At 35.9% G+C, this 18,562-nt stretch overlaps 2 protein-coding genes across 4 annotated transcripts in view; both read left to right on the top strand.

Moving 5' to 3' along the window:
- The window catches only part of PTPRR (protein tyrosine phosphatase receptor type R), a 361,573-nt gene extending 344,208 nt beyond the window's left edge, over positions 1-17,365 (top strand). For both annotated transcript variants that reach the window (XM_007503044.3, XM_007503046.3), the window contains one exon: positions 16,126-17,365. In XM_007503044.3, coding sequence (XP_007503106.1) covers positions 16,126-16,219 — 94 coding nt within the window. In that variant the 3' untranslated portion in view covers positions 16,220-17,365. The remainder of the gene's footprint in view (positions 1-16,125) is intronic.
- PTPRB (protein tyrosine phosphatase receptor type B) overlaps positions 16,232-18,562 on the top strand; it is a 175,794-nt gene continuing 173,463 nt past the window's right edge. The window contains exons 1-2 of one of the 2 annotated variants that reach the window (XM_056800732.1): positions 16,232-16,377; positions 17,150-18,145. In XM_056800732.1, coding sequence (XP_056656710.1) covers positions 18,091-18,145 — 55 coding nt within the window. In that variant the 5' untranslated portion in view covers positions 16,232-16,377; positions 17,150-18,090. Of the gene's footprint in view, positions 16,444-17,149; positions 18,146-18,562 lie in introns of both variants that reach the window. The other variant, XM_007503048.3, reaches the window with a different exon arrangement.

The raw sequence follows: 18,562 nt of genomic DNA, 5'->3' as shown, positions 1-18,562 counted from the left end.
AATTAGGACAATCACAGTTGTTCTTCAAGAAATATTGCTGCTAATGTATACAATATTCTTTTGGTTCTGCTCACTTCACTTTACATCTTTTTATGTAAGTCCAGGTTTTTCAGAAATCATCCTACTTGTGATTTCTTATAGCACAGTAGTATTCCATAACTATATACCCCAACGTATTCAGCTATTCCCCAACTGATGAACAACCCTTTGATTTTTAATTCTTTGCAACTAGAAAAAGGGCCATAATAAATATTTTTGTACAAATCAGTCCTTCCCCCTGATTTTTAAAAAGTTCTTGATGTTAGAATCTCATAATGGTATTCATTGGTCAAAAAGTATGCACAGTTTTAGAATTTTTCATGCATAGTTCCACATTGCTCTGCAGAATGGGTAGATCAGATTACCATTCTACCAACAATGTATTAGTGTCCCAATTTTCCTGCATCCCCTTCAACATTTATCCTTTTTCTTTTCTGTCTTCTTAGCCAATCTGATAGGTACCTCAGAATTGTCTTAATTTGCATTTCTCTAATCAAGAGTGATTTAGAGCATTTTTTCAGATAACTATAAATGGCTTTGATTTTTTCATTTGAAAACCATCTATTTATATGCTTTGACCATTCATTGTTTTGAGGACGACTTCATTATTTAAAATTTGAGGAGGGAGCTGGGTGGCTCAGTGGATTCAGAGCCAGGCCCATAGATGGGAGGTCCTGGGCTCAAATCTGGCCTCAAACACTTCCTAGCTATATGGTCCTGGGCAAGTCACTTAATCTCCATTGCCTAGCTCTTATCACTCTTTTGCCTTAGAACCAATAGACAGTATTGATTCTAAGATGAAAGGTAAGAGTTTAAAAATAAAATAAAATAAAATTTGACTTAGTTCTCTATGTTTTTTGAGAAATTAGTCCTTTATCAGTGATACTTGCTGCAAAAAAATTTTCCCAGCTTTCTGCTTTCCTTCTAATATTGGTTGCATTTGTTTTGTTTATATAAAAGTTTTTAAATTTAATATAATCAAATTATCCATTTTACATTTTATAATTTATTATATATATATATTATAAGTATATATAATTCATTTGATATATTATAATAAATTACATTTATTCCATCTCTTGTTTGGTCCTAAATTCTTCCCTTATCCATAGGTCTGACAGGTAGATCATTCTATGTTCCTCTAATTTTTTTTGATAGTATCACCCTTTATATTTAGATCATGTATCCACATTAATTTTATCTTGGTATATGGTATGGTGGTGATCTATTCCAAGTCTCACCATACCATTTTCCAATTTTCTTCATAAGTTTTGTGAAACAGTGAATTCTTGTCCCAAAATGTTGAATCTTTTGATTTTATTTATGATCATTTACTACCATGGTTTTTGTATCTAATCTATGCCTTTGATCTATTATTCTATTTTTTAGCTGGAATCAGATGATTTAGAGGCATATTGCTTTGTAATAGAGCTTAAGATCTGGCACTCCTGAATCACCCTCCATCACCTTTTTTTTTCATGGATTCCCCTAATATTCTTGACCTTTTGTTCTTTCAGATGAATTTTGTTATTCTTTTTTTTTCTGGCTCTATAAAATTAGTTTGAGGGCAATTAGGACTCTGAATAAGCAAGGTAGTTTAGATAAAGTTGTCATTTTTATTATATTTTCTTGACCTACTCAATAAATATTTTTCTAATTCTTATGATCTGACTTAATTTGTGTGAAAAGGGTTTTGCAGTTAAAATTCATACAGGTCCTGGGTTTCTTTTGGCAGGTATATTCCCAAGTATTTTATATTATCTCCTATTAATTTAAATGGGATTTCTTTTTCTATCCCTTGCTGCTGGGCCTTGTTGGCAATATATATAGAAATGCTGATGTCTGATGTGGGTTTACTTTATATCCTACAACTTTGCTAAAGTTGTTCATTATTTTGAGTAATATTTTAGTTGGTTCTTTAAGTATACCATCATGTAGTCTTCAAAAAATAATAATTTTGCTACTTCATTACCTATTCTAATTCATCCCATTTCTTTTTCTTCTGGCATGTTTAGTATAATATTGGGTAATCATGGCGATAATGGGCATCTTTGTTTCACTCCTTATCTTATTGGGAAAGTTCCTAGCTTATCCTCTTGATACCCTACCTTAAAAAATAGAAATAGATGTGATAATCCATCTATGGTCTGACCAAGAAACAGTTTGAGGGAATGCCATTTCCCCCTCCCTCTTTATATTTCACTTCTGCTAATGTAACCTCTGACCACAGTAGTTTTTTTTGACAGCTATGCCCTTCTGTTGGAAAATATCCAAATATTTGTCACCTGAACTGATTTCTAGTTATGACCTTTTACATGCCCTGTTGATTTAAAAAAATTTATAAATTAAGTGCAAGACAAAATTAGATAGGAAAAGAGAGGAGGCAGTAGGAGGGGGCAAAATGTCTTCCTGTATATTGAATTTGTGGTTCTACTTAAAATGAGAGTCTTCAAAAACTGCCAAAGTCATGAGGCAGCTGGGTGGTTTAATAGATTAAAAACCAGGGGAGGTCCTAGGGTCAGATCTGGTCTGAGACACTTTCAAGCTGGGTTACCCAAGGAAAGTTACTTAACCCCCATTGCCTAGCCCTAACTACTCATATTCCTTAGAACCAATACATGGTATTGATTCCAAAATGGAAGATAAGGGTTTAAAAACAAAACAAAAAACTATTTGAGTCACAGAGTTCAGAGACTTCTCCATGAGCAATCATCTAGTGAGTGTCAGAGCCAGAATTTGAACTCAGCTCTTCCTGACACCAAGACTAGCCCTTCATCCATTGTATTATAATACCTCTGCTATGCCTAACTCTTTAAATTTCATTTTTATCAGATATTTCTTCTAATGAATATGGCATTAATTCCCACTCAGGAAGAGATTGACCTCTGGGGTGCTTCCAAAGCTTCCAAAGAGATTCTATAATAAGAGCTTATGAACCTTCCCTTTAATTATCCATTCCAACATTAGCCAAGATTTGATACTATAAGAATATAAAAATTTATATTTATATGCTAATATGAAAGTTCAAAAGTAATATTGTGGTTGCTGATTTTAAAATATTATAACTTAAGTCAAAATGACTTTTGGTAGCTTTATTTACAAAAAGATGAAAAGAGTGAAAGTGGAGAATTGTAAGAGGATGGTAGAGGAAATGTCTAGTCTATCACCCTTAATGTTCTCCCAGTGTCCAGCTCAGCCCCAACAGGGCTTAATAATCTTCAGCCAGAGGACCCAGGGGTGTCTTCAGCAAGGGTCCCACCAAAGCAAACTCCTCCAGGAAAGGAAGGCCTCTCTGGAACTAATCTCTCTAGAAGCCAAGAAAAGAAGACCAGCTATTCACCCAGCAAGCCAATGCAGGATCCAGGGAAAGAGTCTCCTCCTTCAGTCCAGCTTATAGAAGCAAAGTTCCAAGAAACCACCTCCAAAGAAGCAGTCCAAAAACCAAGATGAAAAGTGAAGACCCAGTCCTTTGGACAGGAAGTTCAGGACTTCAGGACTTTTTAATAGCCCTTTTTCCACATCACTTCCTGTCCCTTCCTCTACCTTAGAATAACCAATCTCAGTCTTTTAATTTGCCTAGCACTGCCCAAGGGGATTGGCAGTGGCCTCTGAAATTGTGACCCACTCTAGCAAGTGACTCATGAATTCTCTTGCTAATTTTTAAGTAGGGGTTCTTTGAGTTCTTGATTTATTAATTTAAAAGTTGCTGATTGATCGACAAAGAAAGTTTGATTCTCTTTTCACAATACCAAGCTTACTTTACTATAGATTTAGCCATTTACCTTTTCCCTTCTGAAAGACGATTCTACCTTTGCCCACCTTAAATCCCATGACATCTCTTCTATTCAGTTGTGAAACGATTATTAGCCAAGCTTGTTTTGCAATCACAACCTCACACTGTATTTCATCAGGATCAGTGAATTGAATTTAAAGATGTTTTCATATAACCATCTCACTTTTTCCTTGTGAGTCATATTTACTCTTTTTAGTTTGAATATCATTTTTCTTGGCTAAGAAAACATAAATCAATAGGATTTGAGTAGTTCTCCTTCCTTCTCTTATAATGATCACATATATGTATATATACACATATGTAGTTGTATATACAGATTTATGAGTATATAGTATTATATATTTGTGTATATATTTCTTTTCTCCAACCCATATATCCATATATATGTGGAAATCTAGTTTTGTGTGTATATGTATGTGCATATAATATACCTTATATAAAATATAGATATATACAAACATACTCACACATACACACACATAAGGGATACAAAACAAAAACAAATCAGTTTTCCCTCAAAGCACTTGCAGTCTATTGAGAGAAACAAAATATATATGTTCAAGGATAAAATATATACACAGTAATTTTAAGGGAATGCACCAACTCATGGAAATTGTAAAAGACTTCATCTTGTAGGTGATGAAGGTGAGGATGGAAATACATCCCAAGAATAGGGATGAGCCTGTAAAAAGGCATGGAAATAGAAAATAAAATGTGTTGTATGGAGAATCAGGAAATAAACCACCTTGGCACACAGTGTATGAAGACAAGTAATGTGAAGTGAGCTTTAAAAATGAGCTGGAGACAGATTATTAAGCACTTACAAATACAGAGGGGTTGGTGTTTTCCTAGAGTTCCCAGAGAATTATTGGAATTTCATGAGTAAGGTAATAGCATGGCCAGACTTGTGCTTTAGGAATATCAATATGACAGCAATGTGGAGGAGGAATTAGAAGGGTTAGAGACTTGAGACAGAGAGAACATTTAGGTGACTACTGAAACAATCCAAGAAAGAATTGATAAAGACTTCAGCTAGTATGGGACTGTGAGAGTAGGGGAAAATCACATCAAAAAATCAAATCTTAAAAATCAAAGACTTATTTTTAACATTGTAGAGTTTTTATTTTTATTCTAATTAATTAATTAATTTAGAATATTTTTCCATGGTTACATGATTTATTTTCTTCCCTCTCCCCAGAGTTGACAAGCAATTCCACTGGGATATACATGTATCATTGTTCAAAACCTATTCCCATAGCATTAATATTTGCAATTTGCAATAGAATGATCATCTAAAGTCAAGATCCTCAATCATATACCTGTCAAACTACATGGTTGATCTTGTGTTTTCCTTCTGCATTTCTACTCCCAAAGTTCTTTCTCTGGATGTGGATAGAGTTCTTCTCATAAATCCCTCAGGATTGTCCTTGTTCATTGCCTTGCTACTAGTAGAAAAGTCTATTACATTCTATTGTGCCATAATGTATCAGTTTCTGTATACAATGTTCTTCTGGTGCTGCTCCTTTTGCTCTGCATCAATTCTTGGAGGTCTCTCCAGTTCACATGAAATTCTTCCAGTTCATCATTCTGTTCATCACAATAGTATTTCATTACCATACCCCAATTTATTCAGTCATTCTCCAATGGATGAATACCCCCTCATTTTCCAAATTTTTTTGCCACTACAAAGAGCACAGTTATAAATATTTTTATACACATGTTTTTCTTTATTATCTCTTTGGGGTACAAATCCAGCAGTGGTTTTGCTGGATCAAAGGGCAGGCAGTCTTTTAAATACCTTTAGGGACAGTTCCAAATTGCCCTTCAGAATGGTTAGATCAATTCATAGCTCCACCAGCAGTGTATTAGTGTCCCAATTTTGCCACATCACATCCAACATTTATTGTTTTCCTTTACTGTCATATTGGCCAATCTGCTAGGTGAGAGGTGGTAACTCAAATTTGCTATGATTTGCAGTTCTCTAATTATGAGAGTTTTAGAATACTTTTTCATGTGCTTATTGAGAGTTTTGATTTCTTTATCTGAAAACTGCCTAATAATATCCTTGACCATTTATCAGTTGGGGAATGGCTTGATGTTTTTTTTTTTGTACAATTGACTTAGCTCCTTATAAGTTTGAGAAATTAGACCTTTGTCAGAGGTTTTTTTTATAAAGATTTTTTCCCAATTTGTTGATTTCCCTTCTAATGTTGGTTGCATTGGTTTTGTTTATACAAAACTTTTTAATTTAATGTAATAATTTTACATTTTGTAATATTTTCTATCTCTTCTTTGGTCTTAAATTCTTTCCTTTCCCATAGATCTGACAGGTATGCTATTCTATGTTCACCTAACTAACCTATAATTTGACTCTTTATATTTAAGTCATCTACCCATTCTGAATTTATCTTGGTATAGGGTGTGAGATGTTGATCTAAATCTATTCTCTTCCATACTGTTTTCTAATTTTCCCAGCAGCTTTTGTCAAATAATGGGTTTGGGTCCCCAAAACTGGGAACTTTGGGTTTATCATAGACTGTTTTGCTGAGGTCCTTTACCCCAAGTCTATTCCACTGATCCTCCTTTCTGTCTCTTAGCCAGTACCAAACTGTTTTGTAAAATTCCTAGTCACTTGTGAAAATATCAACATTTTTTTAGTTTTACTCCTTTTACTTATACTTCTTCTTAGAAAATTGTCTAGTGATTTGTGCATTAGAGGTTAAGACCCGAACCAGGTCCTCCTAACTCTATCATTAAAACATGTTGCCAGGATTCTTGAAATATAGAAAACTACTGCAATAAGGAAGATCAATTTGATATCTGAATGAAAGATGAACTCCAGTGGCAAAAGATTTAAGGCAGAGAACCCAATACAAAATTGAGAAGTATTCTGGGCAGGAGGTATGAGAGCCTGCATCAAGCTGGTGGGAATGTCACAGGAGAGAAGGAGACACATATGAGAGCTATTACAAAGGGAGGACCACAGGATCCAGCAACTGATTAGATGGAGGAGGAGGGGATGAGTGAGGAGTAGAGTATGACATCTATGTTGTGGGACTGCAGCATTAGGGAAATGGTGGTACATTCCACAGTATTAGAAAAATTAAAAAGAGTAGTAGAAAAATATAATTATTTCAGTTTGGGGCATGAGTTTTAGATATCAATGGGATCACCACTATGAGAAATCTAAAAGAAGGGAGATACAAGACTAGAGGTCAAGAAAGAATCATCTGCATATAAATAATACTTGAGGGAGTAGCTGTGAATTGAGAGCCAGGACTAGAGATGGGAAGTCTTGAGTTTAAATCTGGCCTCAGACACTTTTGTGTATGACTCTAGACAAGTCACTTAACCTCCATTACCTAGCCCTTACTGCTCTTCTGCCTTGGAACCAATACACAGCATTGATTCTAATATGGAAGGGAAGGGTGAGACAGAGACAGACAGACAGATAGACAGACAGACAGACAGACAGAGACAGAGAGAGATTATAGAGAGAGAAGATAAGAGGGTCAAGGTTAGAGCCTCAGAAAACACCCACAGTTAGTAGATATGGCCTACATATGTGATGGCAAACCTTTTAGAGGGCTGAGTGATCTGAGAAATGTCCTTGGGCATGTGTGGAGAGGGGGAGAGGAATAGCTGAGCCCCACATCCCTCTGGCTTTCAAGTAATGAACTCTGATGAACTCTGTGCTGGGACAACAATGCACCTGCCCACAGAGAGGGCTTTGAGTGTCCCCTTTGGCCCACATGCCACAGGTTTGCCACCATGGACCAAGGTGAAGATGCAGCCGAAATGCCTGAGAAAGAGCAATCAGATAGGCAGGACCATAAGAGAGAACATTCGTTCTCATGAAAACCTTTTGAGACAAGAGTATCAAGGAGAAAATTGCTATAGCCTTCAAGAAGATTGAGAAGGATGTATGTTGAGAAAAAAGACTAGTGAGGAAGGCCTGAGTTCAAATCCAGTCTGACATTTACTAGCATTGTGACTCTGGACAATTCACTTAACCCTGTTTGCCTCACTTTCCTTATCTCTCAAATGGACTGGAGAAGGAAGTAGCAAACCATTCCAGTATCTTTGCCCCACCAAAAAATGTGGTCACAAAGAGTTAGATATGACTGGAAATGACTGAACAAAAAAAAATGATGTTGGAAACCAGGCTACAGAGAGTTAATAAAAGAGCAAAAGGATAGAAGTCACCCATTATAGATGACTTCCTCAAGAAGTGTAGCCACAAACAGGAACAGAAATATAGAAAAGTACCTAGAGTCCCTGGAAGTATTCAAAAGGAACTTGAAGCCTTAGGATTATAGAAGGATATCCCTATCCTGCCATTGGGACAGAAGGTTATTCTAAATTATACTAAGATTCTGTTATGTTTAGTTTCATAATAAGTAGGAAGTAATGCAACTTTCCAAATCATTTTAAGGTCTTCAGGGCCACACAAATTTCCACTAGCATGCAGTTTTCAAATGGCTTTGGTCACATTTAATCAATAACTCTTCCTTCCCTCCCTTCCTCCTCACCCCACCCCCTTCTAGTTACACTCGCCTCTTCCTGTCCCCCATATCATTCATTTAGCTTAGAGATTTTGAGCATCTGCTTGCAGTAAATATACTCCAAAGTCTGCCAAATACACTGACACTCTTAAAAATAATATAAAGGAGAGGCAGGATTTATTCAGTTTATTTTAAACCCTAGTGATATAAGACAAGCATTCTCCAACAGAGTTGTTTTTATTTGTTGCAAGGTATTTTCCTTTGGTCTTTGTAGTTTTGTGTTTATGTGTAAAATAAAGATAAAGATCAGATGTTTGGAGCTAATATTACTGTTTGATTCTCCTAGGAGATATAAATTCTACCACTTATGAAACAGCTTGTATGGAATTATAATGGTCCTCACTTCTAGAGGTCATCAGAAGAGTCACTAACTGAGAATTTCATAATACTTGTAGTTCTTGTCTGTACTTCTGTACTTGTCTGTACTTCTGTACTTAACCACCAGGGATAAGCTCAAGGATTCCCAAGATGCCACAGGTACCACAGGGAACAGAACATATATGGTCTAATTCCTTGGAGTATCCCATTACGTTATTTAACCCAAAACATATCCCACTCTATTTCCGTTTTTCCTACATAGACAAATGTAAATGTGTGAATCAAAATCCCTTTAAGAATTTGTCTTTTTTAGATCTTCACATCTTGTAAAGCTGTGAGAAGCTCATTTAGTTTAGAGCTTTTGCATGGCCACATTTATGAAAAGGTCAGGTTTAGGGATGGGGAATTCACAGAGAATATGAATTTCCCCTAGACCTAGATGTTCTCTGTACCATTTTTCTACCCATTCATTTGCATGGACTCACTCACTGGTCTTCTCCTTGCCAGCCATATTGCTCTATCAAGGTGCATTTATGTCACCCTGCTTTTTCAGCTCCTTTTTGTCTTACTCCATTAAAAATTACTCTCCTTGAAGGCAAAGATCTTTTTATTTGTTTGTATTTGCATTGCTTTGCATTCCTAGTACTTAGCACATTGCCTGGTGCTTAATGAAAGCTTTGCTATCTATCTTTCTATCATCTGTTTGCCCATCTATCTTATAGGAAAGACAACCAAAATTTGGGAAATCCTAAATCCTATAGCTACTTGGTGATTATTTGACAAACATCCATTACCTGGTTTAGACAAGAAAGAAAGAAAGAAAGAAAGAAAGAAAGAAAGAAAGAAAGAAAGAAAGAAAGAAAGAAAGAAAGAAAGAAAGAAAGAAAGAAAGAAAGAAAGAAAGAAAGAAAGAAAGAAAGAAAGAAAGAAAGAAAGAAAGAAAGAAAGAAAGAAAGAGAGAAAAAGAGAAAGAGAGAAAGAGAGAAAGAGAGAAAGAAAACCCTTGCGTTCCATCTTAGAATTTGTGTATTGGTTCCAAGGCAGCAGAGTAGTAAGAGCTTGGCAACGGGGGTTAACTAACTTTGCCAGGGTCACATAGCTAGGAAGTGTATGAGGTCAGATTTGAACCCAGGACTTCCCATATCTAGGCCTGGTTCTCAATCCACTGAGCCACATAGCTGCCTCTACCTACAAAGATTTGAGCTGCAGAGTTAAGACTCTGAGAGAGTAGAACTAAGGAAGTTTCTGCTAGTCCTAGGGTAAGGGTTCATGCTCTTTTTGAAAGAGTAGGACCTTAGTCAAGGATATAAATTATGGTAGAGCTTATCACCAAGAAGCATCCAGTGCTATAGTGTTCAGAAAAGAAGGATCTGGTGGAGACAATAAAACCAAGTTCAGTGACAAGTGTTTAAATATAGATGTTCACTTTGGGAGCTACCAGGTATAGCCTAGAGTCAGGCAGGATGCTTTTGTTGCCATTAATCCACTATTATTGTTGTTCAGTCATTTCAGTCATGTCCAACTCTTCATCATCCCTTTTGTGGTTTTCTTAGCAAAGATGCTAGAGTGGTTTACTATTTCCTTCTCCCACAAATTTGAGAGATGAGAAAACTCAGGCAAATCAGGGTAAGTGATTTGCCCAGAATCTTATGGCTATTATCTAAGGCCAGATTTGAATTTAGGTCCTCCTGATTCCAGACCTGACACTCTATCCACTGCACAAGCTATCTACCTTGTCTCACTGATCTACAAATGTGAGTTGAAGGAAAGCTCCAAAGAGGAACTACATAAGTAACAGTGGAATGCAGGACTAATATGTTTTCATTGAAGAAAAACTATCTCTTACTGAGGCAGAAGAATATTCTAAAGAACTTTTAAAAGCTCTAGAGAACTAGTTGGGTTAAAAGTGAAATAGAAATGCCACACTGATTCTAGGTTGCAACGGAAGTCAGCATCTGTATTAAAGTTCTGTCTGTAGCTCCCCCAACGTTTCTATTCTTGAGCCAAGTTTTCCTTGACTATAAGAAAATAGCTTGTTCAAAAGTTGAATACTGAGGAAAAGCTTTTTCTGACTATCTTCTAACTACCACAAAAACACTAATGCCAGTTATCTCCAACTGGCCAAAAATTCTTTTGGTCATCTTCTAGACCTGACCTTAAGTTCATTGCCCAAATTTCCTTGATCAATCCCAATTCCTTTTTATCAAACTAAACAATATTATTTGTGTGTGTATGGTTCTGCCTGACTTAATTAAACAAACTAAGAATTCTGGAAAAAAATAGGAAATGGATAAAAGAACAGACTGTTAGCATTTCCTAAGGAATTTTAACTGATCTAAGTCAGTGATCACAATGAGACCCATAAACTCCAGGAACCAACAAATATTAGACCTGATAAAATGAGTGATAGCCAGTACAACACTGGTTTAAAATATAATTTCATGGTTTTATACCTTAAAAAGGAGGAATAGTGGAAATTGTAGAAAGTATCTGTTCATAAAATATAAAGATGCAATAGTAGAGGAAGGAGGAAGCAGGTTGAAGCTTGATGAAAGACCCAACTAAGACATTCTGTTGAAGGCATTTAGTGATTAAGTTGGAATGAGAAAAGTAAACAGATAAAGAATAATCAACATCAATAAAAAATTCCTGTAGCAAACCCTTTTTCATAGCAGTAGAAACATTTGGATTCTTACACCAGATGGTCCACTATGCTTCAAGAAGAAGTGCTCCATTGGTATCCATACCATGTCAATAAGCCTGGAGGAAGGTCATAAGCACAATGGGAGTTGACTGGGAAAATCCTCTCCCTTATTCCACACAGGATAGATTGTGATCCATAGTATAGGAAGAAGTATTTCCATCAATGAAGTTACAGATCTATTGAAATTTATCAAGTTGCCAAGAGTTGATTTGATTTGAACTGTATATTTTAATGGCGAGCATAGATAGAATACCACTGATGGCTAGTAGTTTTAATCAGGAATCATTTTGTCCCAATGACATATGGAATAAGATTGAATATTCAAAATGACCGTATAATTATGATTAGAATGAATAGCTATCTCATATCTGCTTTAAAAAAGTACTGGCTGGAAAATAACTTCAATGTTAGTTTTGAAACTCTATGATTACAGAGGTTTTATAGGATCTATACATGTTCAACACCTATATTGCAGTTATTTCAAGATGAGGAGAATCTCACGAACTCATAGAATCAAAGAGCATAAAGAGACCCCAGAGCCCATGAAACATAATCTTCACTTCAACAAGAATTCCTTCCCTCAGTATGTCTGGAAAATGGTCATCAAGTTTCTACATGAAGCACCCCCACCCCTACTGCAGATGAACTCATTACCTCCTCAGGAATCCCATTCCATTTTTAAATGTCTCTCATTGGTAGGAAATTTTATTGGAAAGTCAATCAATACACAAAACCCAACAATGTTTAAGTGCCTCCTATGTGCCAAGCACTAGGAATACAAATCCAATAACTGTCATTTTTACCTATCAGTCTTAGTTCAGTCTTCTGAGTCCAAACCAAAAATATGTGTGTGTTCATGTATGTGAATATATAACATATGTAAAACACTCTGCCACCTTAAAGCTCTATATAAAAGCTAGCTACGATTATTTAAAGTCAACTTAATCGCACAAGGATAGAATCAGAAATCAGAATCAGAAAAATCTGAGGCACAGTGTGACCCCAGACAGGTCATTTAACATGTCTTGCCTTAGTTTCCTCATATGTAAAATAAAGAATTAGAATAACACCTACCACCCAGAGTAATTGTGAGGATAAAATGGGGATAATAGTTGTAACATTTTGTAAATAATAGTCAAAACTATTTTAATTTTTATTCTTTTATATGAGAGACTTTCATATGCTTAAAAATATCTCTCATGACCCCATCTAAGACTTCACCTCTCCAGAGTAAACATCCCAAGTTCCTTCAGGACATCTTAATATGGCATGTCCTTTCTCCGTCCTCTTCTGTACATGTTCCAGCTATCCTAAGATGTGCCCAGAACTGAATGCAGCAGCCCTTCTTCTCTCCCACGCATTGTTAGAAACATACCTCCACCAGTATAAGAAAAGCAAGACACAAATTTGAGAGCTGCTTTGTACTTACTAATGAGAGAGGCAAAAGGAGTAGGCTTCAGCAGTCCAGAAAACTGAAGTTCCATTACTGTAATATAATGCTGCTGCTCCAGTTTCATTATCTGTTCACCAAACTCCTTATCCAATTCTTCCTTCTACGCAGGTGAGCTATAAGCTCTAGCCTTGCTGTAAGCTAACCCTAACAGCTATTCTCCAAGTGTGGTCCAAGAATCCCTAGGAACCCCCCCCCAAGTTCAGGTGATCCACAAGGTCAATATTATTTTCTCAATAATAATGTAATTTTATTTAGTACATAAAATATTAATAGATATAACCTATATAAAAAGACTTGGTGAATTTTAAATTTTAAGAGTGTCAAGGGATTCTGAGACCAAAAAGTTTGAGAACCACTATTATACAACAATATACACACTGTTTCTATGTTCAGTGATTTATACCTAACACTAATATAGTGATTCTTCCTGAATGAATAAATGAATTTATCCATAGAAAAGCATTTATTAATAAGCCCTTACTATGTGTCAAGTTATAAATACAAAAACAAAGAAGACAGCTCTTGCTTTAAAGAGCCCGATTCTAAAGAAGAAGGTAATAAGTACAAACAAACATGCGTTGATAAATGTTTAACAATCAGCCCTGCCCCCCCAAAAAAAGTACCTAGGAAACACTTAAACACAAGTTTAATCTGCAGTATTAACATTTCTCTGTCTTTGGACACACTTTGTATGTGGAACCATTGGGAGTTAAATTAACACATCCTCTAGAGAAGCAGTAATAGCTGATTTGATGGTGGCTGCAGAAAAAAAAAGGGGGGTCACAGAGATAAAGAATGATCAGTATGCTCTCAGCAAAGCAGCTATCAGAAAGATGGCCAGGGAGTGAAATGAAACAAGGCTGGGACAAAACCTAGATGTGGTGGCTGACGTGAAGCAGCCACCAATCAAAACATTAGGACTCCAGAATGGGAGTTCCTGGGGTAAAGTATGGTGCCTTATTTTGGTGGCTAGGGAATGAGAAGATTGTGGAAAACTGGACGTAGATATAATTAGTGGAACAGGAAGAGCCATGAATTAGTATACAATTATAAAAATAATGGGCCTTTTGACTAGAATGAAAGGATTCCAGGGGTGAATGAGTGTGTGTGTGCGTGTGTGTGTGTGTGTGTGTTTGGTTTTTTGTTAGGGGCATTTCATTCCTTGCCAAAAGTTAATCTATGTTTTAAATCAAGTCCACAATCCAATTCTCATTTTCTCAACATTCACATTAATTGGATAGTGTTAGGTACCTTTACTAAGTGTATAATATATAATTACAAAGAAACAAAATGTGGAATATCTAAAATTAAAGCATTCTTCTATTTTAAACTGCTCAGGCATTTTTAGAAGTATATACCTATAGAACTATCATAAGCAAAGACAGTTTATTTGTTTGCAATAATGGTAATGGTTCCATAAGATACCTATGGATTTATCTACATGTATTTTCCCCACTAATGCAAATCACAAACTTTCCATAGAAGGGGGTAATCTATTTTATGTTATGGAACTCTTTAGCAGGCTTGGTAAAACTCAAGAACCCATTTTTATTTTTTTGGAAATTTTCATTTAATTAATTAATTTAGAATATTTTTCCATGGTTACATGATTCATGTTCTTTCCCTCCACTCCTCCCACCCTCCTCCAATAGCTGACATGCAATTCCCCTGGGTTTTACATGTGTCATTGATCAAGACCTACTTCCATATTATTGATATTTGCACTAGGGTGATTGTTTAGAGTCTACATCCCCAATCATATCCCCATGGACCCATGTGATCAAGCAGTTGTTTTTCTTCTGTGTTTCTACTCCCACAGTTCTTCTGAATGTAGATAGTGTTCTTTCTCATAGGTCTCTCAAAATTGCCAAGGACCCCTTTTTAAAACGTTTTAAAAGCACAAAATAAAATTCATAGAATTACAAAGGATACCAATTATGTCAAAATATAGTTATCAACATACTTTCTAAAATTCATGTTCTGTGCTTTAATAAAAATTATCATGAGTTGTCTAGGCCTAAAATCTTATTGCCTGATGGTCAGTTTTCTTGAAGAGCCTCTCCACACTTAGTTAAGCTGGTCCTTCAGATAAAGGGCACAGAATCTCTCACTAATCTATACTCAAAGCTTTTCCAGATTGATAGGGTTTTCCAGAATTGGGGCTCCATCAATGAATCAATAGGAATTTATTAAGCACCTACTAAATGGACAAGAATTTTGTTAAGTGACAATTAAAAGTCATTTCCCAATGGAGGAATAACAGTAATTATAATGATAAAAAAAAGAAGTTAGCAAATTCCCTTTTCTCCAAATCAAGAGTCAGCAATTACAGCCTTCAAGAAACATGAAAAAGTAGGCAGCAGGCCATAGTTTGTGTACCCCTGCTCTAAAACATTCAAGGAAACACTCATTGCTATCTATAGATGTCTATCATATTTCAAGTTTTTTTTCTTTATAATATGATCGAATAAGTTATTTATTCTTCAGCATGCCCTTTTCTTCTGTGGGGACAAGTAATGTAGCCAATCAGATCATTGTTGGTCAATATAATTCAAGACCAAAATAATTGGTTTGTTCAGTGATGTGAATCATTATCAATAATTATTAGCCTACCAAATGACCAGATAAATGATAAAAAACAAAATCAACAAAAGAATTGGTCCTTTGCTGATTTCTCAGTTGTATCTTATAACAAAACATGAATAAAAACAAGAAGAATGTTGGTTCTAAGAAGTAATCTCTATTTTTAAGATATTTTTCTTTACTTTATCTCAATAAATTTTCATGTAAGTTTTCCAAACTTATATGATTCATATTGTTCCTCCTATTTTCCCTCCCCCCGCCCAGAGTTGACAAGCAATTCAATCCAAGTTGTACATGTTATCACACAAAACTTACATCCATATTCCTTTTTGAAAGTGAATAATCTTATAAAACCAACTCGCCAAATAATATACCCCAATAAACAAGTGGTAAATCATATTTTTTCTTCTGCATTTCTACTCCAACAGTTTTTTTTCTCTCCAGGGGTGAAGAGCATTCTTTTTCCTAAGTCCTTGTGTTGCTATTAGTAGCAGTCTATCACATTTGATAGTTCCACAGTATTTCAGTGACTGTGTATAATGTTCTCCTGGATCTAGACGCAATCTCTTTGAAAGAATGGTTATATGTTGGCTGTTATCCCTATAGAAGAATCAGCCATTACTTTGGGTTTTTAGATCAAATGATAATTTTATTTTTTCTTTCTTTGCAGGGGTGGGATGGTTCAGACAAGCGAACAATATGAATTTGTTCATCATGCACTGAGTCTCTATGAAAGTAGGCTATCTGCAGAAACTGTCCAGTGAAATGTCGAAGATTCAATTGAGTAACAGTGTCTCAAAGGAATGCAATTTGTTGCCTACCAGTGGCTTCATCCAGGAGATTTCTGGGGTGGGAAAACAACAACAATGGAAAGCTCAAAAGCCAGTCTGTGATGTGGATTCTGGAAGACCTGAAAAATTAAGTAATTACCAGACCTTGCCTGTATATGAATGTATTTGTAAGCTGCCCAAAAATGACTTTGAAGAAGGTACGATGTTGATGGGGTAATAGATTTCACATACATCATCAAGGGCATTTTTCTGTGGTGACTCTGCCATACAGAATATATATGTAAACCTGCTGAAGTCAGTTGGCTATTGAAATAACCTCTGAAGAAATGATTATTGAGTGTATAGTTGCTTTAAAGTTTGCAAAAATGTGTCTTGTGAATGGACTGTCAGCTGTTAAACTGTACCTGTCTTAAGTGCTATTATGATGATGATGATGATAATGATGATGTGGTGAGCTCATTCTTCGGCCACCAGAATCTTGCTGCTAACGTTGCAAGTGAAAGACAATGAATTTTTCATAGAGAAGTGCTTGTTTTTGAAAAAAAAAACCAACACATCAAAAGCAGTAACTCTTTTATATGAAAATGTGTTCTTGATAATCTTATGTATTGGTATGTATTTATAGTAGCCTCTATCAATCTATTACAGAGCACAATGTTTGTCATTTGGTGTGTGTATGCGTGTGTGAGTGTATTAATTAATTATTCTATATTATTGTCTTAGAAGACTGCTTCTGCTCCAAAGTTCAATCCAGTGTGTTTGTAAATTGTGAGTCCTTTTACTTTTAAAGAAAACTTTATAGACTCGGAAATTCCAAAGGTTTTAAATACACATCCACCTTTTACTAAGAGGGAATTTTTTAAAATGCTGTCTACCTACAGCCTTTCTCTCTTTTCCAAATAGCAATGGACAAACTTGGGAATACTGCAAACTGCTCTCCTGAGGAAGGCTGCTGGGGTCAGTCCTTCTGTTTCTATGGGGATCTCATCCTGAAGAGATATTTGGAACAGCTGTAATTATGTTCTGCAACACTCTGTGACTGTTCAATTATATAAGATTTCAATGCAGTAATGATGTTGATTTTGCTTCATACTGCCAATAAACTCACTTGATACTAAATATTGAGTGAATCATTTACCTTCCTTCATCCTCAACCCCAATAAACAAACTGTTTAATTTTTAGAAGCATTTGGATAGGCAAATGTCATCCTATGAGACCCATTTCACTTCAATTTGACTGTTTCTAATTCTGTCTGTTAGAGTTTTCGGTCGCCTCTTGTGTCATTTTTCAGAAGGGATAATGAACTGAAAATAAGGATCATTGCCATAGGACTCTTCTTTTCCCCTGATAAGTTGCTAGGTTATCATTACCCAAACCCTCCATGTTTATAGTTTTCTATCACTTGTCATAGATCCTCATAAATTACATGGTTTGTGTTTATTCAGCAAAATTCACATCACCTGCAGAGATGTAATGGTAGACGAACATTCATCTAATTTGGAGAGATTATAGTCCTTTCCTTCATTAGCTCTTTAGGCAAAGGAGACTCCATCTGTCAAAACGACTTTGGGTGCAGACTCAGTGGTTTGTCTACTCTTTCTGTCTGGAAATTTTTTTTGTCTGCATAAAAAAGGGGATAGTCAGAGTTCACTTCATTCTAAGGAAACAGACGAAAGGACAATCTGGTATAAAACTCCCCCAAACAATTGAATAGAAGGAAGTGCTCGTCACTGACTTTTCCCCCCCACCATGAAGGCACATTTCCTTCCTAGCCTTTGCTTCTCTTATCTGGGAGGATTTTTCTCCCCCCCCAAGTGAAGCATGAAGAGTTGTTAAGTCGAAAATGGAGCCTATATTTTACATGCTGATTTTTACCTACGTGATCTTTGGGAATTCAGGTAAGTGAGATTCCCCTCAGAGGCATTTCTCCGCCATCCAGCTGACAATGCCCTGGGCTTTTAAAAATGTCTGAAATGGGACGGAAATGCAGCCTGTTCTCTTCATTCTATCCAGGGACGCTGAGGGAAGGGATTGGAAAAGGCCAAATATACCGGTGCTGTCTAGATTTCTTTACAAAAGAAAATAAACCTGCTGCTTGACTTCCACATAAACCTTCCATTTCTCCCAGAAAGGCATGGTAATAACATACCAGTGTGCTAAAGTACCTTGAGGAGATATTATTCATATTTATTAACAGTCTGTAGTATGTCCAGCGATCAGAGGACTTTGCTTAAGACCTGGCTATACTTAACTATGAGAAACTTTGTAAAAGAACCTTCTAAAATAAAATGAAAGGGAATATGGTAATTATACTT

Source organism: Monodelphis domestica, chromosome 5 (assembly GCF_027887165.1).
Source record: "Monodelphis domestica isolate mMonDom1 chromosome 5, mMonDom1.pri, whole genome shotgun sequence".
In the NCBI taxonomy this organism is placed as follows: domain Eukaryota; kingdom Metazoa; phylum Chordata; class Mammalia; order Didelphimorphia; family Didelphidae; genus Monodelphis; species Monodelphis domestica.
This window is presented reverse-complemented; position numbering and strand designations above follow the sequence as displayed.